This window comes from Anolis carolinensis, chromosome 6 (genome assembly GCF_035594765.1).
Source record: "Anolis carolinensis isolate JA03-04 chromosome 6, rAnoCar3.1.pri, whole genome shotgun sequence".
In the NCBI taxonomy this organism is placed as follows: Eukaryota; Metazoa; Chordata; class Lepidosauria; order Squamata; family Dactyloidae; genus Anolis; species Anolis carolinensis.
The window spans coordinates 14,994,805-15,008,584 of record NC_085846.1 but is presented as its reverse complement, the minus strand read 5'-3'; the positions used below and the strand labels follow the sequence as shown (position 1 = coordinate 15,008,584).

Below are 13,780 nucleotides of genomic sequence, written 5' to 3'. Positions count from 1 at the left end.
TTTTGGACTTCAATCCCACAATTCAACAGCCTCCTAACAGCCAGCAGGCTGTTAGGAGGCTGTTAAGGAATTGTGGGAGTTGAAGTCCAAAACACCTGGAGGGCCCAAGTTTGCCCATGCCTGGGCTAGAGTGTGATTCCACTGTTAGTGCCCCACTAACTTTCTTAGAGTGTCTCCACTGTAGAATTAATGCAGTTTGATCCCACTTGATTTGTCACAGCTCCATGCTCTTGAGTGTCCTGCGTTCCAAAATCAGTGCTTTTCTATTACTCACCTGGACACTTCTTTTTAAAGGGACCTCCGCCCCTTCTTCCTTGCCTCTCCTTTGGGCCAAATGAGTAAAGAAATGATATGTTTGAAGGTTTAGAAATCAAGTTTTGTAAGTCCAAGCCTGGTTTTTAAGTGACACAATTATAGTCCTATATTCATCTTTCAACTGCCATAATGACGTCCTTTGTGAAGCCCGGAGGTCATAGGCTGGTGAAGTGCCGGATTCTCTGGCTAACTCCAAATATTCCTCTCTAAACAGGAAATCCCAAGACTTTATGGTATGTTGCAATGGCTGTTCAAGTGGAATATAATGCTTTTTTTTTGTATAGTGCAGCACACATTTTCTGTCGTACAATTCTATACAAAAAGTAAGAATGGGTAGGAATTTTGATACTAGTGCAATGGCTTGAGCATGGGCCTTTCCAGACAGGCCCTATATCCCAGGATCTGATCCCAGGTTTTCTGTTTATCCCAGATTATCTGGCAGTGCAGATTCACATAATCCAGTTTAAAGCAGAAAACCTGGGATCAGATCTTGGGATATAGGGCCCGTCTGGAAGGGCCTTAAGTCACTTCCAATGAGGAGAAGATCATTAATAATATATAATAATCATATTATGCTATACTAATAATGAAATACATTGTATATGCATATAATATTAAATATATTCTAATGTAATACTATATATATATATATATATATATATATATATATATATATATACATACAGCATTTATATTCCGCCCTTCTCACCCCGAAGGGGACTCAGGGCGGATCACATTACACATATAGGCAAACATTCAATGCCTTTTAACATAGAACAAAGACAAGACAAACATAGGCTCCGAGCGGGCCTCGAACTCATGACCTCCTGGTCAGAGTGATTCATTGCAGCTGCTCTCCAGCCTGCGCCACAGCCCGATAATAATAATAAGAATAATAATAATACACCCCCCCCCCACACACACACAGGTGCCACCTTGACGTGGTGGGGGGGCTTAACCATTCCGAGGACAATCTGCCAACTACAAAAGGCCACCCTACTGGGATCTGCACGCATCATCCGAAAATACATCACACAGTTCTAGACACTTGGGAAGTGTTCGACTTGTGATTTTGTGATACAAAATCCAACATATCTATCTTGTTTGCTGTGTCATAATAAAATAATACACTATTATAATGGTATATTTATATTCTATGTAATATTACTAATAATATTACAATATAGTGTTATAGTACAATATAGTAATATATAATGCTTATATTGTGCTATATGAATAATATAATATATTGTATGTACATATGGCTTGTAAGCCACCCTGAGTCCCTTTTGGGGTGAGAAGGGCAGAATATAAATGTCGCTAATAAATAAATAAATGCCCTGTTCTCCAACAGTGACATTTACCCTTTCCCAGGAACTGACCACTTGATCCCATCATCTTAGACAATATTTCTGATTTTGGACTCAATGGACAGCAGAGCCAGAGGCATTGGACCCATTCACTGGGGACTCATATTGCCATTATCTTCACAATAAAATGCATAGCCACTTAGTTTGTCCCAGAGAAGGAACAATGTAATCCCATCATGAAACTATGTCTCCTTTGTCATAAGTTTCCATCCTGCACCTTGTCAGCCACTGGAAAACAGGAATTTGCATTGGAAGCGGCGAACGCTCTTCTATTGGCTGGCAGGTACCGCAGTCTTGCCTTTGCAGGGAATCCCCCCTGACGTCATCAGAGCCTAGCCAATCACAGCAAAGCCAGCTCCAGCTTAAACCAACCCCTTATAAGATATGCGGATACATAGATACATTGTAATAACATTTATAGGGACACAACGTATCTCTTGAAAACCTTTCACATATATATGTGTGTGTGCAATGTAGGATTTATTGCTTTTTTCACATAGACTCAGAGGTTTCTTGTTACTTTCGTGCGACACACCTACACATTGCAGCCAACACACAAACATGTCGTGACACACATTTTGGAAAGCTCTGCTGTAAATGGAAATAATATCTTCCACCACAGATAAAAGCAGCTGGTAACTTTAGGGAATATATAGGTCACACAGCTCTATCCTGAGAGGAATTAGCACTAAGGAGAAAGAGAAGCCATTGCCTCACTTTCCCTAATGTTGCAGCCACCCTTTAAAAAGCAAACCCTGCATGAAATCACGGTTATGCCAGCTAACAAATTAATCCTGTCTATCCAATATCATAATTTGGATGTATTAATGTTGTTTATTAATTGGGTGAATCGTTCAGGCTGCAAAAGTTATGTAAATGTCTTCTGCCTGCACATAATGACACATATGGATGATGGACTATTTGTGCTGTTCTGCCTGACAGTTCCCAAAGCTTCCACAATTTCCTATGAGCTGTTCTCTGGTGGCTACATGAAAGGAGATCAGGAGCATGGCATTGCAAAACAATTATACTCCCGTGTAGGGAGAGCCTGGAAACATATATTTTTTGGATTACCACTTCCAAGATTCCCAAAACAGGATCCAATATAATAGATAAGGGTCTCCATGCCTATGCTATTTTGTGTGGAACAATATTCTAGCAATGAAGTCTAAAAACTGAAGTTATTTTGTTCAGTTGAGATAGCTGCTGCATTAAAAAGCTATTTGTTCATCATTCACTTATCCAAATTATTTTGAAAAGCCCAGGGAAGACTGTATTTAACAAATATCTTACTGTATATTATTCCAAATATTCTGCAGGTATTATTGAATCGAGTCACTTTAACCAAGCTTTGATTTATAAGCATAGAAATACAGTTTATAGATTTTACATATATGGGCATGGCATGATTTATGAAAAGAATGGGTGGAAACTTGCCCTTTCCAGTAGGTTCAAGGAAAGGCAAACTGCAGTAGCTTCTCCTAACTCTTTTATTGATAACATAATCCAGCTTGATAATACTTTACTGTTGTTTGGCCATAACTTTTGTCTGGAAAATGTAGGAAGGTATGCTACTTCTTTACTTTTATTTTGGAAGTGTCTATCATCAGAGCATGTGCAGAGTGTACTTCGCTGATTGCTATATAGTAATCTCAAATGCAATTTTAGGAATGGGCAAAAGTTATTTCCGCATCCAATACATGCCAAATGTGTTGGACAACAGTTCTGATCACCATCCAGCCATGCTGCCTTGGGTGATGGGAGTGGTAGTCCAACAACACATCTAGATGGCACCCCACTGGGGAAGGCAATTGAGGTAGGACTCTAGAAATTCTGTGCCTGCTTCTCTGCAATCATCCATTCAGTTTCTTTCCAAAGAGCCATATTTCATGCTTCAGTCTACCCAGCTAACTCCAAGGAAAGAGAGATAATTTTTGTGCACCATTTGCTGCTTCCTTTGAGTCATCATCAGGGACTTTCCGGATCTGAGAGGAGGAAGCTTTCGGCCTTATTCAACCCCAAGGCTCCAGACTGTTGGTCTTTTAAACATCTCAATAATTTGCCTTTGGAAATATCTGGAGGTTTTTTTTTATTCTATTAGACTCTAGAAACGGACTTGGAATCATTTGGCTTTCCAGATGTTTCTCAAAACAGTGTCAATAGTGTGCCATACTGATGATTATAACATCTGGAAGGTAAAATGATTCATACCCCTTATTCTAGAATAGTATTACTTAAAATAATTATCTTTGGGCTGGTGTTGGTGTACGAGCAACTGATAGCTAGTCTGCAGTGAGTATGATTTCAAAAAGAAATTGCAACCACTGAGCACAATCCCTGGCACAATAGGGGGGGGGGGGGGAACGGTCCCCTACATCTGCTTTATATTGTTATATAAAGTGGGATATCCTTATAAAGATATCCAACAAGAAACTCTTTCCAGTCTCATCAGAAAAAATACTAAATCATAAAAATTACTTTTTAAAATTACAAATTCCCATGCTCTTACTGAGCATTGCTACTGGCAGGAGACCGAGAGAAACGTTATATGAAATTCTGGGGCGTCTGGTCAAAAGAAGTCAGTTTTCCAAGATCTGAAAATACAATAATAAAAAATGAAAAAGTTAATTTGCTACTTATTAATACTTCCATATCTACTGTCTGAGGTGGCTGCCTAATGATAAGTCTGACCCTTCCTACTGATTTAGTTCAAGATCCATCCAGTATACACGTGTCAAACTCAAGGCCTGTAGGCCAAATCTGTCATTTTATGTGGCCCTCAGATGCTGAACTATAACTCCTGTATTCCTAATCATTGTACATTGTGACTAGAGCTGATAGAAATTATGATATGGTAACGTCTGGAAGGCTGCAGTTTGTTTTGCTTTGTTAGGAGAATGGGGTTTGAATTTAGATACAAGGCTTGTGGCTATGATGCCTGACTTTAAAATGTCTTCTTACCTTTCCTCAACCTTAGATCACAAGTGCAGTTGAGTTGCAATTCCCATTATCCCAAGTCTGCATGGCAGATAATCAAACGTGATGAGAGTTGTCAGTTAATAACATATGGGACCCGGGTTGGGTAAAAACAAAAGAACACTGATCCTTAGGTAAGAAAATTATAGTGGCTCTCTGTATTCACGGATTCATCATCCATGGATTCAACTGCCCTTTGAAGGCAACCATAAGGCTGATGTGGACCTCAATGCAAATGAGTTTGACACTCCTGATTTAGTAGTTCAACAGTATTCCCTTATAATGGTCCTCTGTTTTTGGTTCATACCAGCAGAGCATATTTGACAGCCCAGTTGACTATTTCTTGGTAGAAATTGATGCTCCCTAACACGGAGGAGCCATCAGATACTGTTTTATTGAATAGTGAAATTGCTGACATTTAAACATCTCATCTTATGATCTCCTATTATGTCTCAGAAAAAAGGAAGAAAGCCCAATTTACTTGGTGGGGGGAAAAAACAAGTTGCTCCAGCCTCAAGACGTACATTACAGTTTAAGAATGAACTGTTAAAATGCAATGCAGATCATCCATTTTCCATCTTCACACCCATGCAGAGGATATAGCTTCCATAACTATCTTTAGAGTGACTGAATGTCTCAAATAGGAATACATTTCCTCCTGCCTCTGTCAGAAGGGGAACTGGCTGTCTTTCCTCCCTCCCTCTCCATGGTGACTGATGATGGTTCATCATTTCCTGGGGGATTCATGCATCTTTAAGAGTCTCAGACACTCAATTTTTTATTTTAAGATTTGGCATAAAGTTATTGCCTTCCATTGGATTTCTGTATCTTCAAAGGATGCCTGTTACCCTTCCTGTCTTACTTCTTACTATAAGTGAGTACTGTTTGGCTCTTGTTGGAGCACCAAACCTGGAAGTAACTAGTAGCAAATGACATGTTACTTGCAATTGATATCTTTTTTGCAATGTCTAAGGTACAGTTACATTGTGTTATTGTTGTTGTCCTTTAAATCATTTCCAATGTATGGTGAGTCTATCACAGGGTTTTCTCTGAAAGATTTGTTAAGGGTTTGCCTTTGCTTCTTCTGAGGCTGAGAGGATGTGACTTCCTCAAGGTCACCTCCTAGGTTTCTATGGCTGAGCAGGAATTCGAAACCTTGTCTCCTGGAGTCATAGTCCAGTGCTCAAATCACTACACCATATTGGCTCCTTATGATCCAGAATTATCCTATTAGCATTATCATTTTAACCTGGTAAAAATGAATCTTTGTGAAATATATATAACTCTATTTTGGTTATTTTTAGAATATAGTGATGTCAGTTTCCCTGTTGTTTGTGTTGTGTTCCTTCAAGTAGTTTCCAACTTATGATGATCCCATGGCAAATCTATCACAGATCTTGGCAAGATCTGTTCAGAGGAGATTTGCCATTGCCTTAATCTGAGGCTGAGAGAGTGTGACCTGCCCAAGGTAACCTAGTTGGTTGCATGGCCCTGGAGAGCTCTAAACCCCAGTTCCCCAGAGTTGTCGTCGGACACTCAAACTACTTTAAAAATAACTGCAAGTACAGGAACTGTAATTAATTAACTGTATCTTTTTGAGCTCTGTAAATGAAAGCTACCTCCTACAGAAAGTATTTTAGAAAGTTTTCACACTCTGGATAAAAAAGTGGGGTTGTGATTTTACAAATCTGAATGTGGGAAGACATAAACATTATCCACCCTGACCCTGGCTTTGACAGCTTAACCAAGGCATGGGCAAACTTTGGCCCTCCAGGTGTTTTGGACTCCCACAATTCCTAACAGCCTCAGGCCCTTTCCCCCCTCAGCCGCTTAAGTGCTAAAATGACAAATTAATGGGTCTTAGAACAAACTGAACCTGAACTCTCACTAGAAGTGATGATAACTAAATTGAGACTGTCATAAATCATCGATTTCATTTTGCTATTTATGGTTTCCTGATTGTACAATTTGGACGTATCTCCTAAGGATATAGAGTAGTGGTTCTCAACCTGTGGGTCCCCAGATGTTTTGGCCTTCAACTCCCAGAAATCCTAACAGCTGGTAAACTGGCTGGGATTTCTGGGAGTTATAGGTGAAAACACCTGGGGATCCACAGGCTGAGAACCACTGATATAGAGGTTGGACTGTAATAAAACCTGTACAAATTTAAAAGCCTACAAAAGCATCCGCAAAATATATAAATAATGTATTTAAAAACCATTTCAGAATTTAACCATGTACATTAATTAATAGCCAATTAAAAAAAACCAACAGAAGAGGATTAAAAGCCTATCACAGTCAGGTCCTAAAATTTGATAGAATAGGAATGTTTTTACTTGCCAATGGAAGAAAAGCAAAGAGGAATCCATCCTGGCCTCCTTGGGAGCAACCATCAAGAATACCGTCTTTCCAGAGGCTACCAAACAAGCTTCAGGAGACCGTGAGACAGAGAGAAGGGTCTATTCCAAATAACTTAGAACTTTATTGTATCTACCTTCACGTCAACTTTGATCTATAATAATCCTATAAGTGAGAGGTCTCTATATCCACCCATCTGCAACCACCCTGCTCAGGTCTTGCAAACCTAGGACTGCTGCTTCCCAGACTGAGACAATAATCTAGAATGAGGTCTTCCTCTTTCTCTAGTGTCCTTCACTTTGTCAGACATTGTCCTCTTTTTTGAGATATGGTTTTCCAGTTCCCATACCAGTGTCTCTCTCTTTTCCAGTCCTTCCAAAGCCATCCATCTTCTGGCATCAGACTGTGGATGCTGAAGGGAAGCACCATCACTTTCTATGTGTCACTCAGGAGGAATATGCAGGCAGCTGGTTCTACCTGTACAAAGGAAGTGACCTAGAGCCCATTGCTGAAAAGAAAGCCTTGCCCTCACAATCCAAAGTAATGTTTGCAGTCCATGCATTTGCTCCAGGTGAGCAATTTTGCTGCAGCTATGAGATCCAGGAGGCAGGCAAAGCCATTTACTCTCCACTCAGCAGCCCAGCAAACATTACAGAGGGTGAGTGGTTGTTTTAACTTATTTTGCAAACTGCACCGTGTTCCACAAGGTGAGAAAGGTGGAATATAAGCTAAACAAATAGTAGTTACTTACAAGACCATTTAATTGTTTTGTTTTTGTGTGTGGGGTATATTAATACTGTAGGGACAATAGTAATAACCAAGGTAAGCTGCTAGAGAATAAGATGTGGAACTCAAGAGAATTTGTTTTCTTCCCTTCTTTCAGATCATTATCCCAAGCCATTTATTGCTGTAAGTCCTGGAAATGAGTTATTTGTAGGGCAGGACTGGATTATCCGTTGTTGGGCTCCATCTCCAGGGGTAAACTTTGTCCTCTACCAGTCCAGGGAGTTTCGGATGGAGATCACTCCCCGGGGAGACTCCAGCGTCGCTGAATTCTTCTTAAATAATGTCACTATGGCTGATGCAGGCCGATACACCTGCTATTACCACAGCACGACGGAGCCGGTCATCTGGTCAAATGCCAGTGATGCAGCACAGCTGACAGTCATTGGTAAGAACATGCATGAGAAATTTTGGGTGCCAAACTGGCATTATCATTAGGCAGAGTGAGGCAACCACCTCAAGAGGCAGATGCTGGAGTGAGGAGTAAAGAGGTAGCAATGTTTGTCATTTTTCTTTGTCTTTTCAGCCAGTCGTTTCTGTTTGCAAAACAGATCACCAGATTACTTTTCCTAGTCTCATAAACTCGTTTACTGCCACCAAGGGAAATTAAGAATGCTATTGATTGCCATTATTCATAGGGGAATCTAGTCAGTTTCTGTATGCAGAATGGGAGAGGACGTGACATCTGCTTCTTTGCTTCAGGCAGCAGAATGTCTTGGGAAACTTGTGAAAGTTGCCTTAAAGGATACAGACTGGAGACCGGTTATAGAATATATGAGAAAGTAAAAGACAAAGAATTGATAGAAGTACAAAAATAGGTAGAAAGAAAAGGACAAAGTAAGAAAGCTCCGGAATAAAGGAGAACGAATGGGAAGGACGGAATAAAAGAAATAGCAAATAACAAACAAATAGAATGGAATGTTTGTAATATTCCAGATGGATTGCAAAGAAGAAGAATGGTAGTACAAACCCTTTCCCTTATTATCTTGGACTATCCCTCCTTCTGTCCCCACTACCTCTTTCCTTTCCCCTCCCCTCACTCCTTTTTCTTTCTTCCTTCCTTCCCCCCTTTTTCTTCTTCTTCTTTTCTTCCTTTCTCTCATTTCCCCACTATTGCAATCTTTCCCTCCCCTGTAACTATGATTTTATTACACTGTTGAATCTTAATAAAAACTATTAAAAAAAAAAGAAAGTTGCCTTTTTTGCTCAAGTTCCGTTATATACTGTATAATGGTGCAGTAAAACAGCACGCCTTATATAAAATGGTGAACAACCCAAAAAGTGTTGGCGAGAGCCCTGAAAATCTGTGAAATGGGGCAAGGCAACAGCAGGGTTACCCTACACATTAGCATAGTGTTCAGCACATGGCAAAACCCAAACCAGTGTAACATAGGTCTCAAAGCTCAAATACTGTTTAACATATTTGTGATAATGAGGACTATAAACTTTCCTTTGGAAAGAAAAAAGAAAACATGGACATTTGTAAATTACAGTACTCCTAAGCTGCGACATTTTAGTTTTGTTCCTTAACAGTTCTGCTCTTGTCTTTTCCAGAGGCATCCAAAGTCCCCAGCTACCAGGAAGTGTTGGTGGATTCTGCAGGAAGATATCGAGTGAACTGCTCAGTGCCCTCCAGTCCTGGAGGCTGGTTCTATCTTTACCAGGGCAAACAGCTCATTGCTGAAACCAAGGTTTGGCAAGATAGGACAGAGGCAAGCTTCAATCTCACAGAAGAGGCACTCAATACCACCCAGGGAGAGCTAATGTGCCAATATGGAGCATATCCACTCAACCATACTGAAGTGTGGACAGAAGGTGAGCCCAAAGAGGATGAGAGAAGTGTAAAATGAAAGTAGTAAAATTATATCATGCCATCTATGTGCAATACTGGCAAGGGGAGGGTGTGTTCCCAAGAAGTTTAAAACATGGAAAAGCAGGTAGGAGTAAAACGAGGATGGAATACGGAAGGTGCATTTAGCTGGGGGTAATAGGTTAATGGTCAGAATCATAGGGTCTCATATGTAAGTTTTTGTCAGCCCCCTGCCTTTCATCCCTATTTATTTTGGCCAAAGGGGGAGAATTGTGCCTGTAGAATCCTCAAGGAGGCATAGTTCTCCTGTAAAACAAATTCCCCAACACATTGCTAGAGGCAAAACCTGCATTTGAGAAACAAAATATATTCAGTGGTAGCTGTGTTGGTTGTACAACAAAATACAAACACACAGATAGCAATACTTGTATTGGGCCAACTCCAAAGCATAAAATAGATTTTGTTCCGTAAGCTTTTGAAGCAAATTACTAGTAGTACCCTGTTTCCCCTAAAATAAGACATCCCCAGAAAATAAGACCTAGTAGAGGTTTTGCTGAATTGCTAAATATAAGGCCTCCCCCGAAAGTAAGACCTAGCAAAGTTTTTGTTTGGAAGCATGTCTGCTGAACAGAACACCAGAGCATGAAGGATCAGTAAATGTACGTACCATAGGGTAGTGTACATGGAAATAATGGTAGTAACAAGAAATTCTTGATAGGATTCAGTTTGTCTGGTTATGCTGGTTTGTGATGACAACTACTGTACAGTATATAATAAATGTTCAATTTTTTTGTTCAACAATAAATGCGAATTCTTCATGAAAAAATAAGACATCCCCTGAAAATAAGACCTAGAGCATCTTTGGGAGCAAAAATTAATATAAGACACTGTCTTATTTTAGGGGAAACACGGTATCAGCAACTTTGTGTCTGAAAGCACCTTTAGTGATAAATAAAACATTTAAAAATATTTTGCTTGCTATTTAGAACCATTGATAAGAGCATTCTTCTCATGCTGATATTTATGTTTTCATTTCTCCAAAGCTTCACATACTGAAAGCACTGATTTCACCACAGCTAATTCACTGCAGCTTGGGCTTGGAGTCAGCGTCCTTTTATTGGCATTGTTCTTCATAGTCGATGCATGTTGGACTGAGGTGCAAGAGGAGAACTGAACCATAGGATGGAGATCCTTGAGGAGCAAGATCCCACAGAGCCAACAGAGACTATGGCCTAATGGGCCTTCCAGTTCTGGAAGCTGTCTTAGAGGAGAAGAGACATACAGGTGGATTGGAAGCTAGCTCTGTCAGTTGCTTGACTGCAGCATTTGGCCCATTTACTCCAAAGTAGTGATCTCAAATAAACAGAAATAGCAGCATTGTCCTACAGCCACTCACAGATACACATGCTTTCTATTATCACCATATGTGTAATTGCCTTATTTTATACAGGCTGAGATTATCAGATCATCTGTCTTGAAAAAGAGCCGTGGTAAAGCATTTGCTTTATCTGCTAAAGGTGCCAGGTTGAATCTTAAACATCTTTCAAGATTCTTGAACATCTTTCTGTTGGGCTCAGAAAGTTGCCTATCTGAAATGCTTCTGCCATTCAACTGTACGAAGCAACTGTACTAAGCTACTGATTGAAAGCAAAGTATACTGCTTATTCGTCACTCTGCACTGCAATGTCTGGTTCAGGTACATGGCACACTCCTCCATCCATTGTCCTGACATGAGTTCTTCAATATTCTGCATTTTTCTTCCAATCATCAATTATTCTATGCTATAATTGTAGTTTCTGTGCATTAGCAATGTTTATTCCATTAGCAATATATACTGGTGGCAATAAATTCAAAGCTAGAGAAGTTGTTTTGCAGGTTTCCCACTCATCTCTTAATTCAGGTAGGACATTTGCTTGCCCCCCTCCATTTCCACTCATTTGAAGACCACGGGTCCACCATGATGGTGTCCCCCCCTTATTATAAACATACATTCCTATACAGGAGTGTGTGCATTTCTCAGATTTGAACTTGAATTGGCACCTGGAGCTCTCACACATTCACTATTGCTTGTGGGATGTGACTGGATCAATGACCATTTGGCACTACTCTGGCCCCTTCCACACTGCCCTATATCCCAGGATTTGATCCCAGATTATCTGGTAGTTCAGACTCATAATTCAGTTCAAAGCAGATAATATGGGATCATATCCTGGGATATAGGACCGTGTAGATCAGCCTCTGAAACTATCACCAACTGTTTAGGCCCTGCTAAACTTTACTACTTTCCAAACTTTGTAATAAAGTAAACCAGATTACTTTGCTCCTTCTCCCTCACTGTCCCATTTTTTTGTATTGCGTCTATGGGCACCTTCTGTCTCATTGCTGATATTTGTGAGCTAGTATTTTGGGTGAAGAACAAAATAAAAATGTTGTGTACAGATAATAAATGCAATTATGCTATAAATACAAATGGTAATCTACGTATGATTTGAGACTCTAGTTGTTTTTCCTGCAATTACAAGGTTGTGCATTGTGCGTGACGTCTGATCACTAAACTTGTAACCACCTGCATGTGAGTCAAAGCATTTTATCACTGAACTTCATTGTGTTTCTTACACAACTATCACTATGCCTGACACACAGCAGGGGATATATTCCCAGTCACCGAGTTAAATGGTGATGACTTTTTCCTCCTCCTCCATTTTTGCTTTTTATGCCATAAAGTGCCTTTTATGCCAAACAACAACTACCATGGTTTTATAGCACTGAACCATGATAGCTAAAATAGTATCAAACTGCATTAATTCTACAGTGTAGATGTGCCTCAGAAATTGAGTTTGGCCTTCTGGTTGAAAGATGTTCTCCAGAAGTCAGGCTATGTCAAACTGTGCAGAAGGAAATTTTTAGCGGCACCTGTGCAGAAGGAAAGTTTTAGCGGAACCACTTTGGATTGTAAATGGGATGTGAGATTTCCAAGCTTTTAGACATGGTCTAATTTGGTGGAGCCCCCGATGGCCTAGGGGATAAAAGCCTTGTGACTTGAAGGTTGGGTTGCTGACTTGAAAGCTGCCAGGTTCGAATCCCACCTGGGGAGAGTGTGGATGAGCTCCCTCTATCAGCTCCAGCTCCATGTGGGGACATGAGAGAAGCCTCCCACAAGGATGGTAAAACATCAAAACATCCGGGCATCCCCTGGGCAACGTCCTTGCAGATGGCCAATTCTCTCACTCCAGAAGCAACTCCGGTTGCTCCTGACACGAAAAAATAAAAAATAAATTGGTGGAAACAATGAATCTGCCAGAAAAAGAAATTAAAGTCTCTAAAAGGGCTTCCTGTTCAACTTTGAAATGTACCAAGTGTTTAGCTAGACCCCTCTCTAGAACTTACTATATGCACTCACAACAATTAGATTAAAAAGAAATGGCACAGTTGTCTTTGGATACTAATGGAAAATCTATATTTTTATACAATTCAACTCTACCTAAAAATAAGCCTTTCTGTTCTTGAGCTCCTCTGTATGGTTTCTTTTATTCTTCCGTTGAGTTCTTAAATCTTTATCCCAATACTCTATTTATCTCTGCAGAAACCGTAGTTGCCATGGTGTGCACTCCGAGACTTTCTGGGAGCGAGTCATGACTTAATGGTGTTTGGCTGCACCTGTACAGAAAAAGGGGTTGTAGGAGAAGAAAAGCCAGCAGCCTGCTCGGGGGCGAGAAAAAGCGTCCATGCGGCAAAGTTTCAGCTCACAACAATTTTACCCCAGGGATCCCTTCTCTGCCTCTCGTTTTTCCCCAGAACGTACCTGTCCATTGTCACAGAGGATTTGTTTTGTCAGTGGAGTTGGTTCAAGACATTCTGGCTGCTGGAGGCAGAGCAGGAAATGCTACTTTTTCCTAAGTGCAAGACATTTTGCCACCTATGAGCAGTGCTTACCCAGTGCTGACCCAAAATATTTTGCTGCCTGAGATGAAGCACAAAAGAACACAAGATGTTCTAGATGTGAAAAGAATCGTACTTCTATGTGCAGTTTGAAGGATTCAGGCTAGGTTCCTCAGCTCATACACAGCTGTCTTCCAAAATTTATTTGCTTTTTTCCACCTTCCCAGTAACTGCTGCATAAGGCGGTTTTCTCATTCTGCCCAATGTTAGGGCTGGCTCTAGAACTCTA

At 40.3% G+C, this 13,780-nt stretch overlaps 1 protein-coding gene across 1 annotated transcript; it reads left to right on the top strand.

Annotated features, from left to right (window-relative positions):
• The first annotated feature begins 5,137 nt into the window (after positions 1 to 5,137).
• LOC103279922 (immunoglobulin superfamily member 1) lies at positions 5,138 to 12,094 on the top strand. Its single transcript, XM_062984002.1, has 5 exons — positions 5,138 to 5,535; positions 7,390 to 7,677; positions 7,903 to 8,190; positions 9,357 to 9,617; positions 10,656 to 12,094. The coding sequence occupies exons 1-5, from the start codon at positions 5,499 to 5,501 to the stop codon at positions 10,784 to 10,786; spliced, it is 1,005 nt and encodes a 334-aa protein (XP_062840072.1). The 5' UTR covers positions 5,138 to 5,498; the 3' UTR covers positions 10,787 to 12,094.
• The last annotated feature ends 1,686 nt before the right edge of the window (positions 12,095 to 13,780 follow it).

Coding starts and splice junctions, on each gene's coding strand:
- LOC103279922 (XM_062984002.1), top strand. CDS start 5,499: ATGCCTGTTACCCTTCCTGTCTTACTTCTTACTATAA. Junction 5,536..7,389: donor TGTCTTACTTCTTACTATAA/GTGAGTACTGTT, acceptor TCTCTTTTCCAG/TCCTTCCAAAGCCATCCATC. Junction 9,618..10,655: donor TACTGAAGTGTGGACAGAAG/GTGAGCCCAAAG, acceptor ATTTCTCCAAAG/CTTCACATACTGAAAGCACT.